Source organism: Phyllobates terribilis, unplaced genomic scaffold, assembly GCF_046119375.1.
Source record: "Phyllobates terribilis strain yellow unplaced genomic scaffold, ASM4611937v1 Scaffold_1__5_contigs__length_1240528914, whole genome shotgun sequence".
Classification (NCBI taxonomy): Eukaryota; Metazoa; Chordata; class Amphibia; order Anura; family Dendrobatidae; genus Phyllobates; species Phyllobates terribilis.
In genome coordinates, this window is record NW_027362761.1 from 1,079,393,562 (window position 1) to 1,079,412,926 (window position 19,365).

General features: G+C 42.6%; 1 protein-coding gene across 2 annotated transcripts in view; it reads left to right on the forward strand.

The window, feature by feature from the left end:
* CORIN (corin, serine peptidase) overlaps positions 1-19,365 on the forward strand; it is a 506,461-nt gene that overhangs the window by 314,836 nt on the left and 172,260 nt on the right. For both annotated transcript variants that reach the window (XM_073645535.1, XM_073645536.1), the window contains exon 5: positions 12,855-13,036. In XM_073645535.1, the coding sequence (XP_073501636.1) occupies positions 12,855-13,036 (182 nt within the window). The remainder of the gene's footprint in view (positions 1-12,854; positions 13,037-19,365) is intronic.

The following is a 19,365-nucleotide window of genomic DNA, read 5'->3' on the forward strand; positions in this document are numbered from 1 at the left end:
TTTAACATAACATGACTTGACCTGACCTTGAAAGTATATTCTGGTAGCACAATCCATCAGTCAAGAGCACTCTGTGGGTAGACAAATAATAAGAAAGTAAAACTAGGATGCCAGCATAAGACAAATAAAAGCCAAAATACCAAATATATTTTAATTTGCTATAATGGTACAATTTATTACATTAATTTCTTGCAGGATATTACTGCACCGTACCATAGACCGAGAGTGCAAAACGATTTAGAGGGGTTTTCTAGGAAATACAAATTATTCTTTAATTCAGGCAGAATAAAAAAATAAATATATTATAGTAACTTGCACTGATGGAGCTCAAGCTCCCATTCTGCTTTTTGGTTCTGTCCTTAACTGTACAGAAATAACCAGAAATGTCCACCCGCTTAGGTTGGTCAGTGCTATGCCTGGTGATTAACTGAGTTGGCATTTCCAGCCATTCATGGTGTCAAGAACAGGAACTGCAAGATCAAACAAGTAAAAATGGCATAAGGCTGTGTGCCCACGTAGCGTTTTTCAAGCGTTTATGCTGCGGAATTTCCGCAGCGGAAACGCTTGTAAAACGCTAGGTAATCCGCACCCCATGGTCCCCAAGGGGATTCCGCATGTTCTATGCACATGCTGCGGATTTTTCCCCAGCGTTTATGCTGCGTACAAAAATCCGCAGCATGTCATTTCATTTTGCGGAAGTGCAGCGGAACTCCCGCCATTGACTTGCATTGAGACGCACAGAAACCGCGACTGTACATTTTTACAAGCGGCTTCTATGCGTCTCTATGTGCGGATGGTACCCAGTTCTGGAGGAGAGGAGACTCTCATCCAGACCTGGGTACCATTCTACCTGTAAAAAAAGGATAAAATAACAAATAAAGTTTATACTCACCTGTCCGGCGTCTTCTCTCTGAATGCCAGCAGCGCTGAAGGACCTTCGGTGACGTCACAGTCATGTGACCGCAGGCCCTTCACCGCTCTGTCTCGCGATATGCCGGCAGTCGGGAACCAGACAGAAACGAGCGCTGCAGCACACGCCGGGGCCTCGGGGGTGAGTATAGCTTTATTTGTTTTAATTTTTACGGTTCACACTGTATAAATCCATGCTGTTTGCATGGATTTATACAGTGTGACCTAGTTGTCAAGCACTTTCCAAGTGATGCTATCGCCTGGAAAGCGCTTGTCAATCTGCATGCGGAAACGCATGTGAACCCGCATGTGGATCCGCATGTATTCTGCAGGAAAAACGCATGCACAATCTGCATGCGTTTTTTTCTGCCAGGGAGATGCAGAAATGCTGCAGAAATTTTCTGCTTCATTTCTGCATCGTGGGCACATAGCCTAAGGAGCAGAAAGGGAAATATGCGGGGATCAAGGAAGTTAATCATTATTTCTTTTCTGGAATGCCTCACTTGGTCAGGTGGATCTTTAAAGCCTTTGGTCTGCATGAGATGTCATAATGCAGAACAGACAGATGATGTTCAGTGAGGTGAAGCAGTGGCTGGCTGTAGATGCTGGATAGCAACTGGAAGAACAGAGGCTATAGTGGTGGGATGGCTGCTAGAGAAACAGAGGCTATAGAGGCGGGACAACAGCTGGGGGATCAGGGCTATATCTGTTGGAGACTCAGCATAGTAAGGCCAATGAATCAGAGTTGTTATCAAGGCACAGTAGAGCAATATTGTCAATGAAGTAGTGCTGAATACCCTCAGATAGAAATGGAACAGAGTTGAGTGTTATAACAGAGCTCAGCAGCACAACAGAGCTTAGTATCTTAGATTACTCACTTGTGTTGATGTGGCACAGTTCAATAGTACAGCACAGCTACATATATCAGGAGGTTCGCTTGAGATAATGCAGCAGAGCCCAGCATCGTAGCAGAGCTGGGTATGTCATATGACTCACTTGTCATGATGCAGCAGAACAACAGTTCTCCTTGCAGCAGAACTACATAATACAGCAGACCTGGATATGTCTGGAGACCCACGTGTGATAATGCAGCAGAGCCCAGCGATGTAGCAGAGCTGTGTATGCCAGGTGGCACATTTGTGGCAGTGTAGCAAAGGTGAGTATGTCAGGAGGCACATTTGTGGCAATGTAACAGAGCCCATGAATGTAGCAGAGTTTGTCATGTCTTTAGTCACATGTGTAAGGAGGTGGATCCAGGCAACTACTGTCCGGTAAGTCTGACATCAGTAGTGTGCAAAGTTTTTGAGGGCATTATAACAGATGACTTGCAGAAATATATTGTAGAGAATAATATAATAACTGACAACCATCATGGTAAGTGCAAATCTGGATGCTGGTAATGCGGCTGATGTGATTTATCTTTGCAAAGGCATTTGATACTGTACGACATAGCCTTATACTGAAGCTACAGAAGCAAGGACTTGGGAAAACTATATGCAGATGGCTAAGGAATTGGGTAAAAGACAGGAAACAAAGAGTCGTCATTCTCTAGATGGATATAGTCAGCAGTGGGGACTGCAGGGATCTGTGCTAGGACCGATTCTTTTTAACCTCTTTATTAATGACCTTGTGGATGGGATTGAGAGTAATTTGTCAGTCCTTCCTGATGACACCAAACTATGTAGGATATTAAAAACTGACCTTGACAGTACAATATTACAAAACTATCTGGATAAGATGTCTGAATGGGCAAACACTTGGCAAATGAGATTTAATGTTGATAAATATAGAGTAAAGCACCTAGGACAGAGTAATCCTATTGCTGCATATACATTAAATGGGAGTATACTCGGGACTACAGAACTGTTAGAATATATGTTGTTCTACTATCGGCCATCTTGTTGTAGTTTGCTGGCTTCTAGTTTTTTCCTCTGGTGCTGGATGTCTTGGTCACATGATCTCTTCACTCTTTATTACTCAGCACCTGTCTCCCTTTCCCCGCTGGACATCAGTGTTGTTACGCTCGTGCTCTGGCTAAGTTGCCTTGTTAAGTTCTTTGTGCTTTGGACAATTGATATCCTGGGACTTCTTGTTCCACCAGTTTTGTTCCCTTTAATCTTCGTTTCTGCAACTAACTTTTCTGTTAGGAGGTCTCCTGTTTTTGCTCCCAGTCCTTAGATCTTTTAGGGACCCCTTTCCTCTTCCTACAGGTCTTTGTTTGAGTTCAGTGCAGGAGTTTCGGTGGGGCTATTCACAAGGAATAGGGCACCCACTCCAGCGTAGGGTTAAGCTGAGTCTCGGTGCAGGGACAGCTTTTCCCTCCTATTCCTTAGTTCTAAGTTGCAGAACATAACAAGAACAGGAGAAGGACTTGGGTTTTCTGGTTACAAGTAAACTGAGCAGCAGTACTCAATGTCAAGCAGCTGCCGCAAAAGAAAGCAAGATTTTAGGGTGTATAAAAAGAGAGATAAAATCCCACAATCCCAACGTACTGTTACCCCTTTATAAATCACTGGTGAGGCCACATCTAGAATATGGGATCCACATTTTAAAAAGGATATTCAGAAGTTAGAGTCAGTTCAAAGTTGGGCAAATAGATTATTACAAGGGATGGAAGGCCTCTCATATGATGAGAGGTTGGAAAAGTAGGGCTTGTTTAGCTTAGAAAAAATACGTCGTAGAGGAGATCTCATTTATATGCATGTACAGTGCCATGAAATCAATGGCGCTATATAAATTAATAATAATAATAATAATAAATATATGTGTGGTCAGTACAAAGGACTTGCACATGACTTATTCATTCCAAAGATCATACTAAGGACCAGGGGGCACTCATTACGGGTGGAATAAAGGCGATTACGACAGCTAAATAGGAAAGGGTTCTTTATAGTCAGAGCAGTCAGACTATGGCATGACCGACCACAAGAGGTAGTAATGGCAGACACTAAAACAGCTTTTATATAAGAGCTGGATGATTTCCTCCGTACACATAACATTGTGGGTTATAGATAATTTAGTGACAAAAAAATGTATAATTGGTGGAGAAAGGTTGAACGTGAAGGACCTGTCTTTTGTCAAGCTATGTGTTACGATACTGGGGTAGTACTGTTGCCGAAGGAGCACAAGCAGGAACAGCAAGCAGTAGTAGAAGTTCTTAGAGATAGCAAGGAGTTGTAGGAAACAATCCGCTAAATTAGAACAGTCTGGGTAAGAATGTTCAGGATCTGGAGACTGAAACTAAACTAACAGCTAGACACAATACTCAAGCAATGATTGAGAGATCCAGTAGGCCCAAACAGGAAACAAGATGTATTCCGTAGATTCAGAATCTGCCTGCTTTGTAAAGGGCAATTGCAAAACATAACAGCAGCCTCCTGTGGTAAGAAGTGAAACTGCAGCACAATTATTAAAGTAAACAATAGCGGCCAGTAGTGGTCAAACTGTAGAAGGCAACAGAAATCCTGACATTATGTAACCAGGGGTGGATTAAGAGCAGCCAAAGTCCCAGGCAGTTTAGTGCGCGTGGGCCTCCCCTAGAACCCGATGTATAACGTGACATGTCACATGATTCCATTTGATAGATGATGTGATAGGCCATGTGAGAAATACACAGGTGCTCTGGTGCATATATGTAGATGGAAAACGACAGATAGCGGCGCGCTACACATAATAGAGGAGTGGTGGGAGATTAATTTTCCCGAGGGGCTAAATGAGAGATTGTGACTGTTGTGGAGGCCGAACCAATAGGCTGAAATTAATTCTGCTCAATGTTAATATTAACATGTTATATTAACAGTGATTTAAAAAAAAGAGCAAAAATGAGGGGAGATGGGGACTAGTTTTGCCCAGTGGCGTACCGCCAATGGCGGCAGACCACGCCACTGCTATGGGGTCCGTGGCCAGAGGGGGCCCGTGAGGGCCCCAAGCAGCGTGGGAACGAGGAGGATAGGTGAGTAGGAGGTTGCGGCGGCAGAGGAGCGGGTTGCGCAGTGGAGGAGTGGTGCACATGCAGTAGCCGCTGCTGCAGCCACCACGTGTCCCCGCTGCTAAAGGGACATGAATATTCACTCTTCTCCACTCCCATGGGCGTGGAGAAGATGGAATATTCATTCTCTTTAGTAGCGGGCATGGAGGAGCGCTGAGCCGCATCTCCTGCTGTCAGTGCAGAGGAGTGAATGTGCCAGCAGCAGCTCACCTCAGCTTCTGAGAGCGCGCGCAGCTCAGATGCCGACATGAGCTGCTGCAGACAAGACTCAGCGCTGGAGCAGAGGTGAGGAAGGAAGGTGAGTATAAGTGTTTATTGTTTTGTGTGCAGTGATTGGGGGGTTGAGGAGGCCACACATACCAGGAATGGGGGATTGAGGAGGCCACACATACCAGGATACTTGGATTGAGGAGGCCACACATACCAGGAATGGGGGATTGAGGAGGCCACACATACCAGGAATAGGGGATTGAGGAGGCCACACATACCAGGATACTTGGATTGAGGAGGCCACACATACCAGGAATGGGGGATTGAGGAGGCCACACATACCAGGAATGGGGGATTGAGGAGGCCACACTTACCAGGATTTGGGGATTGAGGAGGCCACACATACCAGGGATTAGGGGATTGAAGAGGCCACACATACCAGTATACTTGGATTGAGGAGGCCACACATACCAGGAATGGGGGATTGAGGAGGCCACACATACCAGGGATTAGGGGATTGAGGAGGCCACACATACCAGGATACTTGGATTGAGGAGGCCACACATACCAGGATACTTGGATTGAGGAGGCCACACATACCAGGAATGGGGGATTGAGGAGGCCACACATACCAGGAATGGGGGATTGAGGAGGCCACACATACCAGGAATGGGGGATTGAGGAGGCCACACATACCAGGATTGGGGGATTGAGGAGGCCACACATACCAGGATTGGGGGATTGAGGAGGCCACACATACCAGGAATGGGGGATTGAGGAGGCCACACATACCAGGATTTGGGGATTGAGGAGGCCACACATACCAGGATTTGGGGATTGAGGAGGCCACACATACCAGGATGTGGGGATTGAGGAGGCCACACATACCAGGAATGGGGGATTGAGGAGGCCACACATACCAGGAATGGGGGATTGAGGAGGCCACACATACCAGGATTGGGGAATTGAGGAGGCCACACATACCAGAATTGGGGGATTGAGGAGGCCACACATACCAGGATTTGGGGATTGAGGAGGCTACACATACCAGGGATTGTGGGGGCCACACATACCAGGGATTGTTGGGGCCACACATACCAGGGATTGTGGGGGCCACACATACCAGGGATTGTGGGGGCCACACATACCAGGAATTGTGAGGGCCACACATACCAGGGATTGTGGGATTGAGGGGGCCACACATACCAGGATGGGGAAATTTACCAGTATCTGCTGCATTTCCCACCCTAGGCTTATACTCAAGTCAATAGGTTTTCCCATTTTTATGTGGTAAAATTAGGGGCCTTGGCTTATATTCGGATCGGCTTATTTAAAATATACGGTATTTTAAAATCAGTGAGTACGTGGTGCCCATAATATTGCAGGACTGTGGCGTGCATTATACTATATGGGGGCTGCATTTTACCCTATGGGGTGTGTAATATACTGTATGGAGGACTATGGGGAGTGCATTATATTCTATGGAGGACCATGGGAAGTTCATTATACTATATGGAGGATTATGGGGGGCGCATTATACTATATGGAGGTTTATGGGGGGAGCATTATACTATATGGAGGATTATGGGAGCGCATTATACTATATGGAAGATTATTGGTGGTGCATTATACTATATGGAAGGCTATGTGGGGCCATTATAATATTTTGATGGCTATGTGGGGGGCCATTATACTGTATGAAAGCAATTATACAGTGTGAATGTTTGTGTGGGGTCATTATACTGTTTGGAGGGCTGTGTGGGGGCCATTATACTGTTTGGAGGGCTGTGTGGGGCCATGAGAGTGTATGGAGGGCTCTGTGGGGTTCACAGTTGGGGGATTATACTGTGTTAGGGTCACCATATTTTGCCGTGGGAGTTGAAGTGGGGTACAATAGTGTCATTATACTGTGCATGTGGAGGAATGCACCATAGGGGTATCATACTGTTTGGGGGGCACTTTTGTTGGCATCATACTTTATGGAGGCAATGAAGGAGGAATCTACGACTTCAGAAGGAGGTAAATTACTATGTAAAGGCTGGAAAGTTATGAGATCTGCTCTTCTGTGACACTGAAAAATATTTATTTTTTTGTAGGGGGCGGCCCAATTAGAGCTTCTGCTATGGGGCCCCATGACTTCTATGTACGCCCCTGGTTTTGCCCTTCACAATTTCTTTTCTGACAGCCGAGGTTGGCACCGTAAGTTGAAACGGTATGGCGCCCCCGCTCCTCGTCGACTGCCCCTATGTGACCCTACCACTACTCTATCTGACCAGGCATCTTCAATAGTTGATCAGATAATATGTAATGAACAGATATAAATATATACAATATAGATACCAGTGGACTGAGGGAAATATCATTAATATTTTTCAACAATCTTACCAAAAAAAAAAAAATCCTAACAAAGTTCAAGCACCACAAAACATCCATATCACTCATAGTCATGTTTTGCTTGCATAATGTCAAATGTCCCTGCATACTTTGTACCCCTACACCTTGGAAATTTTGCTTGTATCATACATATAAATACATGATGCAAGCAAAATTTCCAAGGTGGAGGGGTACACAGTGTGCAGTGGCATTTGACATTATGCAAGCAAAATTTCCAAGGCACATAGTGTGCAGGGGCATTTGCCCCATGTAGTTTCAGTATACTCCCATCCCCCACATTATATACACATTTTAAAATTAAAATAATGACCCCTCTGCACTTTCATGCAGAGTGCTGCAGCCTACTAACACAACCTGTCTGCCACATTATACAGTACAGACCAAAAGTTTGGACACACCTCCTCATTTAAAGATTTTTCTGTATTTTCATGACTATGAAAATTGTACATTCACATTGAAGGCATCAAAACTATGAATTAACACATGTGGAATTATATACTTAACAAAAAAGTGTGAAACAACTGAAAATATGTCTTATATTCTAGGTTCTTCAAAGTAGCCACCTTTTGCTTTGATGACTGCTTTGCACACTCTTGGCATTCTCTTGATGAGCTTCAAGAGGTAGTCACCGGAAATGGTTTTCACTTCACAAGTGTGCCCTGTCAGGTTTAATAAGTGGGATTTCTTGCCTTATAAATGGGGTTGGGACCATCAGTTGTGTTGTGCAGAAGTCTGGTGGATACACAGCTGATAGTCCTACTGAATAGACTGTTAGAATTTGTATTATGGCAAGAAAAAAGCAGTTAAGAAAAGAAAAACGAGTGGCCATCATTACTTCAAGAAATGAAGGTCAGTCAGTGCGAAAAATTGGGAAAACTTTGAATGTGTCCCCAAGTGCAGTTGCAAAAACCATCAAGCGCTACAAAGAAACTGGTTCATATGAGGACCGCCCCAGGAAAGGAAGACCAAGAGTCACCTCTGCTTCGGAGGATAAGTTTATCAGAATCATCAGCCTCAGAAATCGCAGGTTAAGAGCAGCTCAGATTAGAGACCAGGTCAATGCCACACAGAGTTCTAGCAGCAGACACATCTCTTCAACAACTGTTAAGAGGAGACTTTGTGCAGCAGGCCTTCATGGTAAAATAGCTGCTTGGAAACCACTGCTAAGGACAGGCAACAAGCAGAAGAGACTTGTTGGGGCTAAAGAACACAAGGAATGGACATTAGACCAGTGGAAATCTGTGCTTTGGTCTGATGAGTCCAAATTTGAGATCTTTGGTTCCAACCACCGTGTCTTTGTGCGACGCAGAAAAGGTGAACGGATGGACTCTACATGCCTGGTTCCCACCGTGAAGCATGGAGGAGGAGGTGTGATGGTGTGGGGGTGCTTTGCTGGTGACACTGTTGGGGATTTATTCAAAATTGAAGGCATACTGAACCAGCATGGCTACCACAGCATCTTGCAGCGGCATGCTATTCCATCCGGTTTGCGTTTAGTTGGACCATCATTTATTTTTCAACAGGCCAATGACCCCAAACACACCTCCAGGCTGTGTAAGGGCTATTTGACCAAGAAGGAGAGTGATGGGGTGCTACACCAGATGACCTGGCCTCCACAGTCACCAGACCTGAACCCAATCGAGATGGTTTGGGGTGAGCTGGACCGCAGAGTGAAGGCAAAAGGGCCAACAAGTGCTAAGCATCTCTGGGAACTCCTTCAAGATTGTTGGAAGACCATTTCCGGTGACTACCTCTTGAAGCTCATCAAGAGAATGCCCAGAGTGTGCAAAGCAGTCATCAAAGCAAAAGGTGGCTACTTTGAAGAACCTAGAATATAAGACATTTTCAGCTGTTTCACATTTTTTTGTTAAGTATATAATTCCACATGTGTTAATTCATAGTTTTGATGCCTTCAGTGTGAATGTACAATTTTCATAGTCATGAAAATACAGAAAAATCTTTAAATGAGAAGGTGTGTCCAAACTTTTGGTCTGTACTGTACATACTTTAAATAGTGGCAGACCCAGTGCAGGCAGTAGCTACTGATGTGCAGAGCGAGGACTTGAGGAGGGAGAACAGGCAGGCAGGAGCGGCAGCTTGTCCCCTTAGTCTTCAGGCGCGGGAGTCGGCAGAGCCACCATTACAAACTGAAGCTCCTCTTCAGTAGGCGTGGCTTCAGCAGACGTGCCAACGCTCTGTATGCTGGGTACGTGCCAGGCCCAGCATCATTTCAACCACCTGCTACGGATTATAATGGGAGCTATTCTTTTTCGCACCATGGGCCCCCCCAAAGTCTCGAGCCCCAAACGGTAGCCCAGATTGCCCTCAGATTGCCTATGTATGTAGCTATATGTAACAATATAGCAGAGCCCTGTGATGTAGCAGTTATAGGTACATCAGGAGGCAAACTTGTGGCAGAGCTGATCCAGGGAAGGTGTCCACGATTGAGGCGTGAATGCCAACTACCTGAATACTCACAGCGCAAGTTGGAGCCTATAAAGCTTGAGAGAATGAAGGCATAGGTGCATACTGAATTGCCATGGCATCCTAATGCGCCAAAGAGCAGAAAGAGACGTTAGGAGGAGCAGGGCTGGATCGAGGAAAGGTTTCATAGTTTCATAGTTGTTATGGTTGAAGGTAGACAGGAGTCCATTGAGTTCAACTTATACCCTAACATGTTGATCCAGAGGAAAGCAAAAATCTCAGTGGGCACATGCTGATTGCCCCATATTAAGGGGAAAAATGACTTCCCAATTCCACATATTGTAATGTGGCTAATACCCTGGGTGAACGTCTCATCACAGAATCTAGTGTAACCTATAATATTATATCTTTAAAGAAAGGCATCCATTCCTCATTGTAATTTAGTAGTGAATCGACCATTACAACATTATGAAGCAGAGAGTTCCACAGTCTCACTGATCTTACAGTAAAGAATCGCCACCTATGAATATAATTGAACCTTCTTTCCTCTAGATGTAGAGGAATTGGGGCCCTGGGTTATTGTTCACTTTGCCCCAATCTAAATTTATCAAAATACAGTAAGTATACTTACTTTCTGTATGTAGTGCAATAAAAAAAACGATGCACATATGTTGTTGTTTTTTTGCCAGAGCTATAAACAGATTGTTTAAGTGGAAAGGAATTGAAGAAATATATCCAAACATTTATACTAAATTCAAAGCACTTTTACTTCAAATTATTACATCCACAATGTAATATGTCGAAATAGTAAGCAAAGCCCATTTTAATAGTCTGCACATTTAGAGCAAATTATTTAAAGGGCTTTTCCGGTCTTAAGCTACAAGTCTGCAGTCACTCTATGTGACTACAAGCTTGTGAATCCTCACATCATGCACATTGTGCGCTGTGAGGATTTTCGGGGCTGGCGCCAATTTGCATACTCCCTGCCACATTCCAACTAGACTGTATCCAGCCTCGATCAGCACACTTGCATTAAGCAAGGCTGCGCCCATCTAGTCTAGTACTCAAATTACATACTTACAGTCACATGACTGCCCACTCCAGGTGTCGGCACCAGAAAATCCTCACAGAGTGCAGTGTGCACAATGTTAGGATTCACAAGCCGGCACTCACATAGCTGCAGACTTGTAGCTTAAGACCAGACAAACTCTTTAATAGTACAGTACAGACCAAAAGTTTGGACACACCTTCTCATTTAAAGATTTTTCTGTATTTTCATGACTTTGAAAATTGTACATTCACTCTGAAGGCATCAAAACTATGAATTAACACATGTGGAATTATATACTTAACAAAAAAGTGTGAAACAACTGAAAATATGTCTTATATTCTAGGTTCTTCAAAGTAGCCACCTTTTGCTTTGATGACTGCTTTGCACACTCTTGGCATTCTCTTGATGAGCTTCAAGAGGTAGTCACCGGAAATGGTTTTCACTTCACAGGTGTGCCCTGTCAGGTTTAATAAGTGGGATTTCTTGCCTTATAAATGGGGTTGGGACCATCAGTTGTGTTGTGCAGAAGTCTGGTGGATACACAGCTGATAGTCCTACTGAATAGACTATTAGAATTTGTATTATGGCAAGAAAAAAGCAGCTAAGTAAAGAAAAACGAGTGGCCATCATTACTTTAAGAAAAGAAGGTCAGTCAGTCCGAAAAATTGGGAAAACTTTGAAAGTGTCCCCAAGTGCAGTTGCAGAAACCATCAAGCGCTACAAAGAAACTGGCTCACGTGAGGACCGCCCCAGGAAAGGAAGACCAAGAGTCACCTCTGCTTCTGAGGATAAGTTTATCCGAGTCACCGGCCTCAGAAATCGCAGGTCAACAGCAGCTCAGATTAGAGACCAGGTCAATGCCACACAGAGTTCTAGCAGCAGACACATCTCTTCAACAACTGTTAAGAGGAGACTTTGTGTAGCTGGCCTTCATGGTAAAATAGCTGCTCAGAAACCACTGCTAAGGACAGGCAACAAGCAGAAGAGACTTGTTTATGCTAAAGAACACAAAGAATGGACATTAGACCAGTGGAAATCTGTGCTTTGGTCTGATGAGTCCAAATTTGAGATCTTTGGTTCCAACCACCGTGTCCTTGTGCGACGCAGAAAAGGTGAACGGATGGACTCTACATGCCTGGTTCCCACCATGAAGCATGGAGGAGGAGGTGTGATGGTGTGGGGGTGCTTTGCTGGTGACACTGTTGGGGATTTATTGAAAATTGAAGGCATACTGAAGCAGCATGGCTACCACAGCATCTTACAGCGGCATGCTATTCCATCCGGTTTGCGTTTAGTTGGACCATCATTTATTTTTCAACAGGATAATGACCCCAAACACTCCTCTAGGCTGTGTAAGGGCTATTTGACCAAGGAGGAGAGTGACGGGGTGCTATGCCAGATGACCTGGCCTCCACAGTCCCCAGACCAGAACCCAATCGAGATGGTTTGGGGTGAGCTGGACCGCAGTGTGAAGGCAAAAGGGCCAACAAGTGCTAAGCATCTCTGGGAACTCCATCAAGATTGTTGGAAGTCAATTTCCGGTGACTACCTCTTGAAGCTCATCAAGAGAATGCCAAGAGTGTGCAAAGCAGTCATCAAAGCAAAAGGTGGCTACTTTGAAGAACCTAGAATATAAGACATATTTTCAGTTGTTTCACACTTTTTTGTTAAGTATATAATTCCACATGTGTTAATTCATAGTTTTGATGCCTTCAGTGTGAATGTACAATTTTCATAGTCATGAAAATACAGAAAAATCTTTAAATGAGAAGGTGTGTCCAAACTTTTGGTCCGTGCTGTATATATATATATTTTTTTTTCCCTTTACAAATGATTTTATTTAAAGGAAAACCTCTTTGTCTTCTCTTTGCTTCCTAGTTATCCTTTACTACCGTGCAGATCATTCTGTGAGGCTGCTCAAGATGGCTGTGGGCCAGTGCTGGAAATGGTGAATTCCTCTTGGCCGGAGTTCCTGAGATGCTCCCAATTCCAAAACAAGACAGATAACAGCAACTTGAGTCGTGTCTGCTTCTCCCCACAACATGAAAGAGGAAGACAATGTATGTAATTACATGGAGAAATGAATGTTTTAATAAGTAATACATCTAAATACATTATACAGATGTTGGAGAAAAAGGCCGCCTCCAAAAAAGGAGAGTGTAGCTGTTCTGTTATATGACATGATACGTACTCCTTCACCATGATCTTTCTAGCTTCATAGAGGTGGGGCTGTGCAAGAAAAGAAAAGTAGAGGGAAGAATTTTTTAGAAAACTAACGATTGTTAATGAATATGTTTATATGAGTTTTTGTAGCTTACATATTGTGCATTAAAGAATGATCAAAATTTAATATTAGGTAGGAAGAAATTATATTATATATTCGATATTATCAGGATAGAATGTGATATTTTATTCTAATTATGGTTTTTATTAATACTCAGCTCAGTAATACCAGAATACCGAGACTCATTAACACTGGAATATTGTAAAATGGTTTTTACATTAATTAGCATAATGTAATGGGATACAAAATGAATTGTGGTATTAATTAGAAAATTAAAACCACAGCTCAACAGTAGGACTTAGTAATACACTTAAAATGCTAAACAAAAATACAATACAAATGTGTTGTTGGCTTGCAGGTTGCATTATTTATATGAATAGACAACTGGGTGTTACCATTCCCTTTGTCAATAGTGTTTAATTAATGTTGCCTATGTCAGACTGTATAGATCATAGAATCATAGAATGGTAGAGTTGGAAGGGACCTCCTGGGTCATCTGGTCCAACCCCCTGCTCAAAGCAGGATTCACTAGATCATCTCAGACAGATGTCTGTCCAGCCTCTGTTTGAAGACGTCCATTGAAGGGGAACTCACCACCTCTCGTGGCAGCCTGTTCCACTCATTAATCACCCTAACTGTCAAAAAGTTTTTTCTAATATCTAATCTGTGTCTCCTCCCATTTAGTTTCATCCCATTGCTTCTAGTCTTTCCTTGTGCAAATGAGAATAAAGATGATCCTTCTACAATGTGACAGCCCTTGACATATTTGTAGACAGCTATTAAGTCTCCTCTCAGTCTTCTTTTTTGCAAGCTAAACATTCCCAAATCCTGCAACCGTTCCTCATAGGACATGGTTTGCAGACCAGTCACCATTCTGGTCGCTCTTCTCTGAAATTGCTCCAGTTTGTCTATGTCTTTTTTAAAATGTGGTGTCCAAAACTGTACACAGTATTCCAGATGAGGTCTGACCAAAGAGGAGTAAAGACCGATAATGACTTCACGTGATCTAGACTGTATGCTTCTGTTAATACATCCCAGAATTGTATTTGCCTTTTTTGCTGCTGCATCACACTGTTGACTCATGTTCAGTCTATGATCTATTAGTATACCTAAGTCTTTTTCACATGTACTGTTGCTTAGCTCTATTCCTCCCATTCTGTATATGCTTTTTTCATTTTTATTGCCCAGATGTAGTACTTTGCATTTTTCCCTGTTAAAAACCATTCTGTTGGTTGCTGCCCACTGCTCCAGTTTATTTAGGTCTTTTTGAATCCTCTCTCTCTCTTCTCTAGTATTAGCTATCCCTCCTAGCTTTGTGTCATCAGCAAATTTAATCAGTTTACCCTCAATTCCTTCATCTAAATCATTAATAAAGATGTTGAACAATACAGGTCCCAGGACGGAGCCCTGTGGTACCCCACTTGAGACATTCATCCAGCTGGATGTGAAGCCATTCACAACCACCCTTTGAGTCCGATCACTAAGCCAGTTATGAATCCACCTAACAGTTGCCTGGTCCATTGCATACTTGGTCATTTTTTCAATAAGGATGGTGTGAGATACTTTGTCAAATGCTTTGCTGAAGTCAAGATATACTATATCTACAGCATTTCCCTGATCCACCCAGTCAGTGATTCTGTCATAGAAGGAAATTAAGTTAGTCTGACATGACTTGTTAGTTACAAACCCATGCTGACTCTGGTTAATCACTTCATTCTTATCCATGTACTTACATACATGTTGTTTAATAATTTGTTCAAAGATCTTTCCTGGTATAGAAGTCAGACTCACCGGCCTATAGTTCCCTGGGTCCACCTTCTTGCCCTTTTTGAAGATAGGAACAACATTTGCTCTTCTCCAGTCTTCTGGGACTTCTCCTGTTCTCCAAGAATTTTCAAAGATTATGGAGAGTGGTTCTAAAATTTCTTCTACGATCTCCTTCAGTACTCTGGGGTGTAATTCATCTGGACCTGGAGACTTGAACTCATTTATGTTAGCTAAATATTCCCTCACAATCTTTCTGTTTACAGATAACTTGGATTCCTCTATTCCTTTAAAAGGACAGTGAAGATCAGTTGATGTTACATTTTCTTTCTGAGAGAAAACAGATGCAAAATAGGAATTAAAAAGTTCGGCCTTCTCAACATCCTCTCTTACCATTTCTCCATTTTCATCCTGTAAAAATCCTATAGCATCTTTGACTTTTCTTTTACTTTTGACATACCCCCAAAATCCTTTTTTATTGCTTTTGACATCTCTTGCAAGCCTTAATTCATTGTCAGCTTTAGCTAACCTGATACGTGCCCTGCAGGATCTGCAGACTGCATTATAATCTTCTTTAGATATGCCTCCCTCTTTCCATTTAATAAACATTTCTTTCTTTCTTTTTAGCATGTGTTTAAGTTCTGTGTTCATCCATCCTGGTTTCCTTAAATGCTTCCCATTCTTCCTACTTTTCGGGATTGTTAACGATTGTGCTTTGAGAATCTCATTTTTAAAAATTTCCCATCCTTCCTGGACATTTTTGTCCTTAAGGACATCCAGCCATTGGATCCCTCCTATTCTCTTTCTGAGTCTCTTAAAATCTGCCTTTCTAAAATCTAACCTTGAAGTTTGAGTCTTCACATGTCTTTCTCCTCTAGTTATCCAAAATTCTATAATAGCATGATCGCTGCCTCCTAGGTTCCCAGTCACCTTTACCTCCTCAACCATTTCCTCCCTGTTTATAAGGATTAGATCCAAAGTAGCAGATCCCCTTGTTTTCTCCCCTACCTTTTGGAAGATAAAGTTGTCAGCAAGAGAGGATAAGAATTTGCTTGACCTGTTAGTTTTACTTGAGAGAGATTCCCAACAAATGTCTGGATAGTTGAAATCTTCCATGACCACTACGTCATATTTTTTGGAGAACTTGGTCATTTGATACATAAAGAGTTCATCCATATCTTCAGCTTGCCCAGGTGGCCTGTAGTAAATGCCTACAATGGTGTCCTTTCCGTTGTTCTCTCCTTGTATTCTTACCCAAACAGTTTCCACAGAACTCCCAGTCTCTGAAGCTTCATTCTCTGTGCAGATATACGCTTTTCTAACATACAATGCAACACCTCCTCCTCGTTTATCAAGTCTGTTTCTTGCAAATAAGTTGTATCCTTTTAGCCTTTTATTCCAATCATGTGTATCGTCCCACCAAGTTTCAGTGATTCCAATGACATCATATTCCTTTTCCTGCATTAGTAGTTCCAATTCTCCTTGTTTGTTGCCCATGCTTTGTGCATTTGTATAAAAACATTTTAGTTTGTGATTGGTTTCTCTTCCTCCCATATTTTTATTATTTAAATTGTTTTGTCTTTGTTCTTCCTTTCCACTTCCAGCAGCAGAGATCTCAATAGTATTTGTCAGCTGTATGGCTTTTTCTGGCCTTTTGCTTCCCTTCCCACATTGTTCTAGTTTAAAGCTCTCCTGATGAGTGTAGCAAGGCGACTTCCAAATACATGTTTTCCAGTCTTCGTAAGGTGCACCCCATCTCTATCAAGTAGTCCATCGTATAGGTAATTCATTCCGTGATCCAGAAATCCAAATCCTTGTTGACGGCACCATCGACGTAGCCAGTTGTTCACCTGTAGAATCTTATTCCACCTCATTGTTCCATGTGAATAGCCTCTTCAGAGAGGAGGAGGACAGTAACTGTAGTGACACCTATTGGGAGTACCAATCCTAGAAGTCAATAAGAAACCTTCAAAGGGATTGTCCAAGTATGTAATAGAATGCCCCCCATCATCTAATTTAAATTGCAGCTCATCCTAATCACATGTTAGGACTGGCTGTAGTCTGAAGAAACAGAACTCCTGAGAACAGTGTCTCAACTGACAGAGGAACTGTATCGTAAATACATGTACCTCAGTAAGCCAAGGAGTAGGGCTGGGACATCCGAAGAAATAAATCTTCTCTTCGAATGTGTGAGTAGAAAAGATTTTCTCTCCAGCCTCAATCCCTCATGTGCAGCAAGATTTATTCTCCTGTCACTGCCCTTCTCTGGCACCTCATCTGTATATGTGCATAGTGATACAGCTGCTCTGACAGTTGAGACACAGGTCTCAGAAGCTGTGTTTTTTTCAGCCTGCAGCCCCTTTACACATGACCAGGAAGGGCTGCTGTTTGAATTACATAATGGGGGCCTTTTTATTACACTCTTGAAGAACCCTTTAAAAGTGCCTTGTCGCACGACTTAGCATAAGAAATCAAGCCAGAAATTTGATTTAGAAAAGGGAATGTGCCATCCAAAAATAACCAATTTTTTAAATCAAATTTTCATATTCGCTATATTTTTTGTTACACAGTAGTTTTGCTGATCACTATATAGAGTTAAAAATCATGAAATCATGCAGCTTTCACTCTGGCTACTGAGCCTCAGAACTGACTGATACTTCCTGTTTCTGTAGAGATCACTTGTCAGCAGACATCTCATTATCGCCACAGACAGGATTACTACCCACGTTAACGTTTGCATATGTATAACACAGAATTCATCATTCACAATAACTGATGGTCATAGTTCACCTCCTCCCCCTTCCTGCCCAATGACCTCTGCACAGGTCTTAAAGCAGGTATGGAAAACTCTCCTACAGAAGTGAATAATCATCTCCTGACTATTGTTTTCTGCAGTCCGGGTGGCTGCTTTAACGTGTCTAAATGCTGTTAAGAGCATCTAAAGCAAAATAACTGCTATATATGTACTGAAAAAAAAAGAATAATATTTCTTTTATGTATTGTTTCAAGAGTTAGGAGGCATTTGGGATGCCTTGGTTTGCATACAATTTGCTTTTCATGTGTTTTTTATTGAAAACCTTTACAGGTGAAATACAAATTTTGCCTATAAGTTTAAAAAGAAGAGCAGAAATGCTAATCAGGCCATTGAATACTGAAGAATCCCTAAATAAAAGCTGCGGAGCCTTGATTTTGTTTAAACTGGAATTAAAGAACCATTTGGCAGGAACTTGTAACTGTAATAATAGCAGAGGTCAAAACATTAAGTGAAAAGTGAAAGGCTATAGTACATGCTGAAAACATGTCATCATAGGGCAAAGCAAAAGTCACTTTGGTTTATAAACATTTGTTCTCAATTTCACTAGATGACCATAAAAGTAGAGACCTTCACTCGTTTATCGCTGCCGTCCAATATATCCTGTGAACTTTTACCTAATGTCTTGGAAATTAGATAGAGTTAGAATGAAATGTAATTTTACAGTTCAGTAATCAATTTATGTAATTTTTTTTATTGTATACTTTCATGAATTTTAATGCTGGGCAATTTTCCCAAAAGAAAAAGAATCATCTTTTGTTGAGCTCTTCAAAATTGATTTCAGCTGCTATATCTATTTTTTTGAAACCTCGTGGACAACCAATATGGTTGCCATTACAGCAGGCAAGGGTTGGCACATAGTTTTTCTTCTGACTTTGTTGACTGACCCCCTTATCTGTATTGCTCCTGTTCAGGGCTATTACAAGATATGTATGTCTTGGCAGCCCTCCTCTCATTTTTCATGCTCTGTTCTGTCCACTTTCCAAGAATTTTTACAAATGTAGAAAAAAATAAATTATTGAAGTTATTCTTATAGGAGTTGTCCAGTCCAAATCGATAAGTCTGCAGTCACTCTTTGTGACTGCAGACTTATTAATCCCTCCAGTGCGCGCATTGTGCACTGCGGAGATTCACCGGTTTCTGAGCCGGGACAGAAGGGTATGTAAATACTCCCTGCCAGCGGGCATGTATGGTGCACCCTCAAATTGGCCGCACCCACTGGTCGGCAATGTCTCTAGATGGGGTTCAGCCCCGCTCTGTACAACTGTATGGAGCAAGGCCACAACCACTAGACAGACTCTGGCCTCGAGTATGTATAACACATACATAACCTCTGGCCCCAGGTCTGAAACCGGCGAATCCCTGCAGCGCACAGTGCATGCTCTCCCCATTCTGTTATGTGCTCCCTCATCCTGTTATGTGCCCCCCCATCCTGTTACGTGCTCCCCCATCCTGTTATGTGCTGACGCATCCTGTTTTGTGCTCCCCCATCTTGCTCCCCCATCCTGTTTTGTGCGCCCCCATCCTGT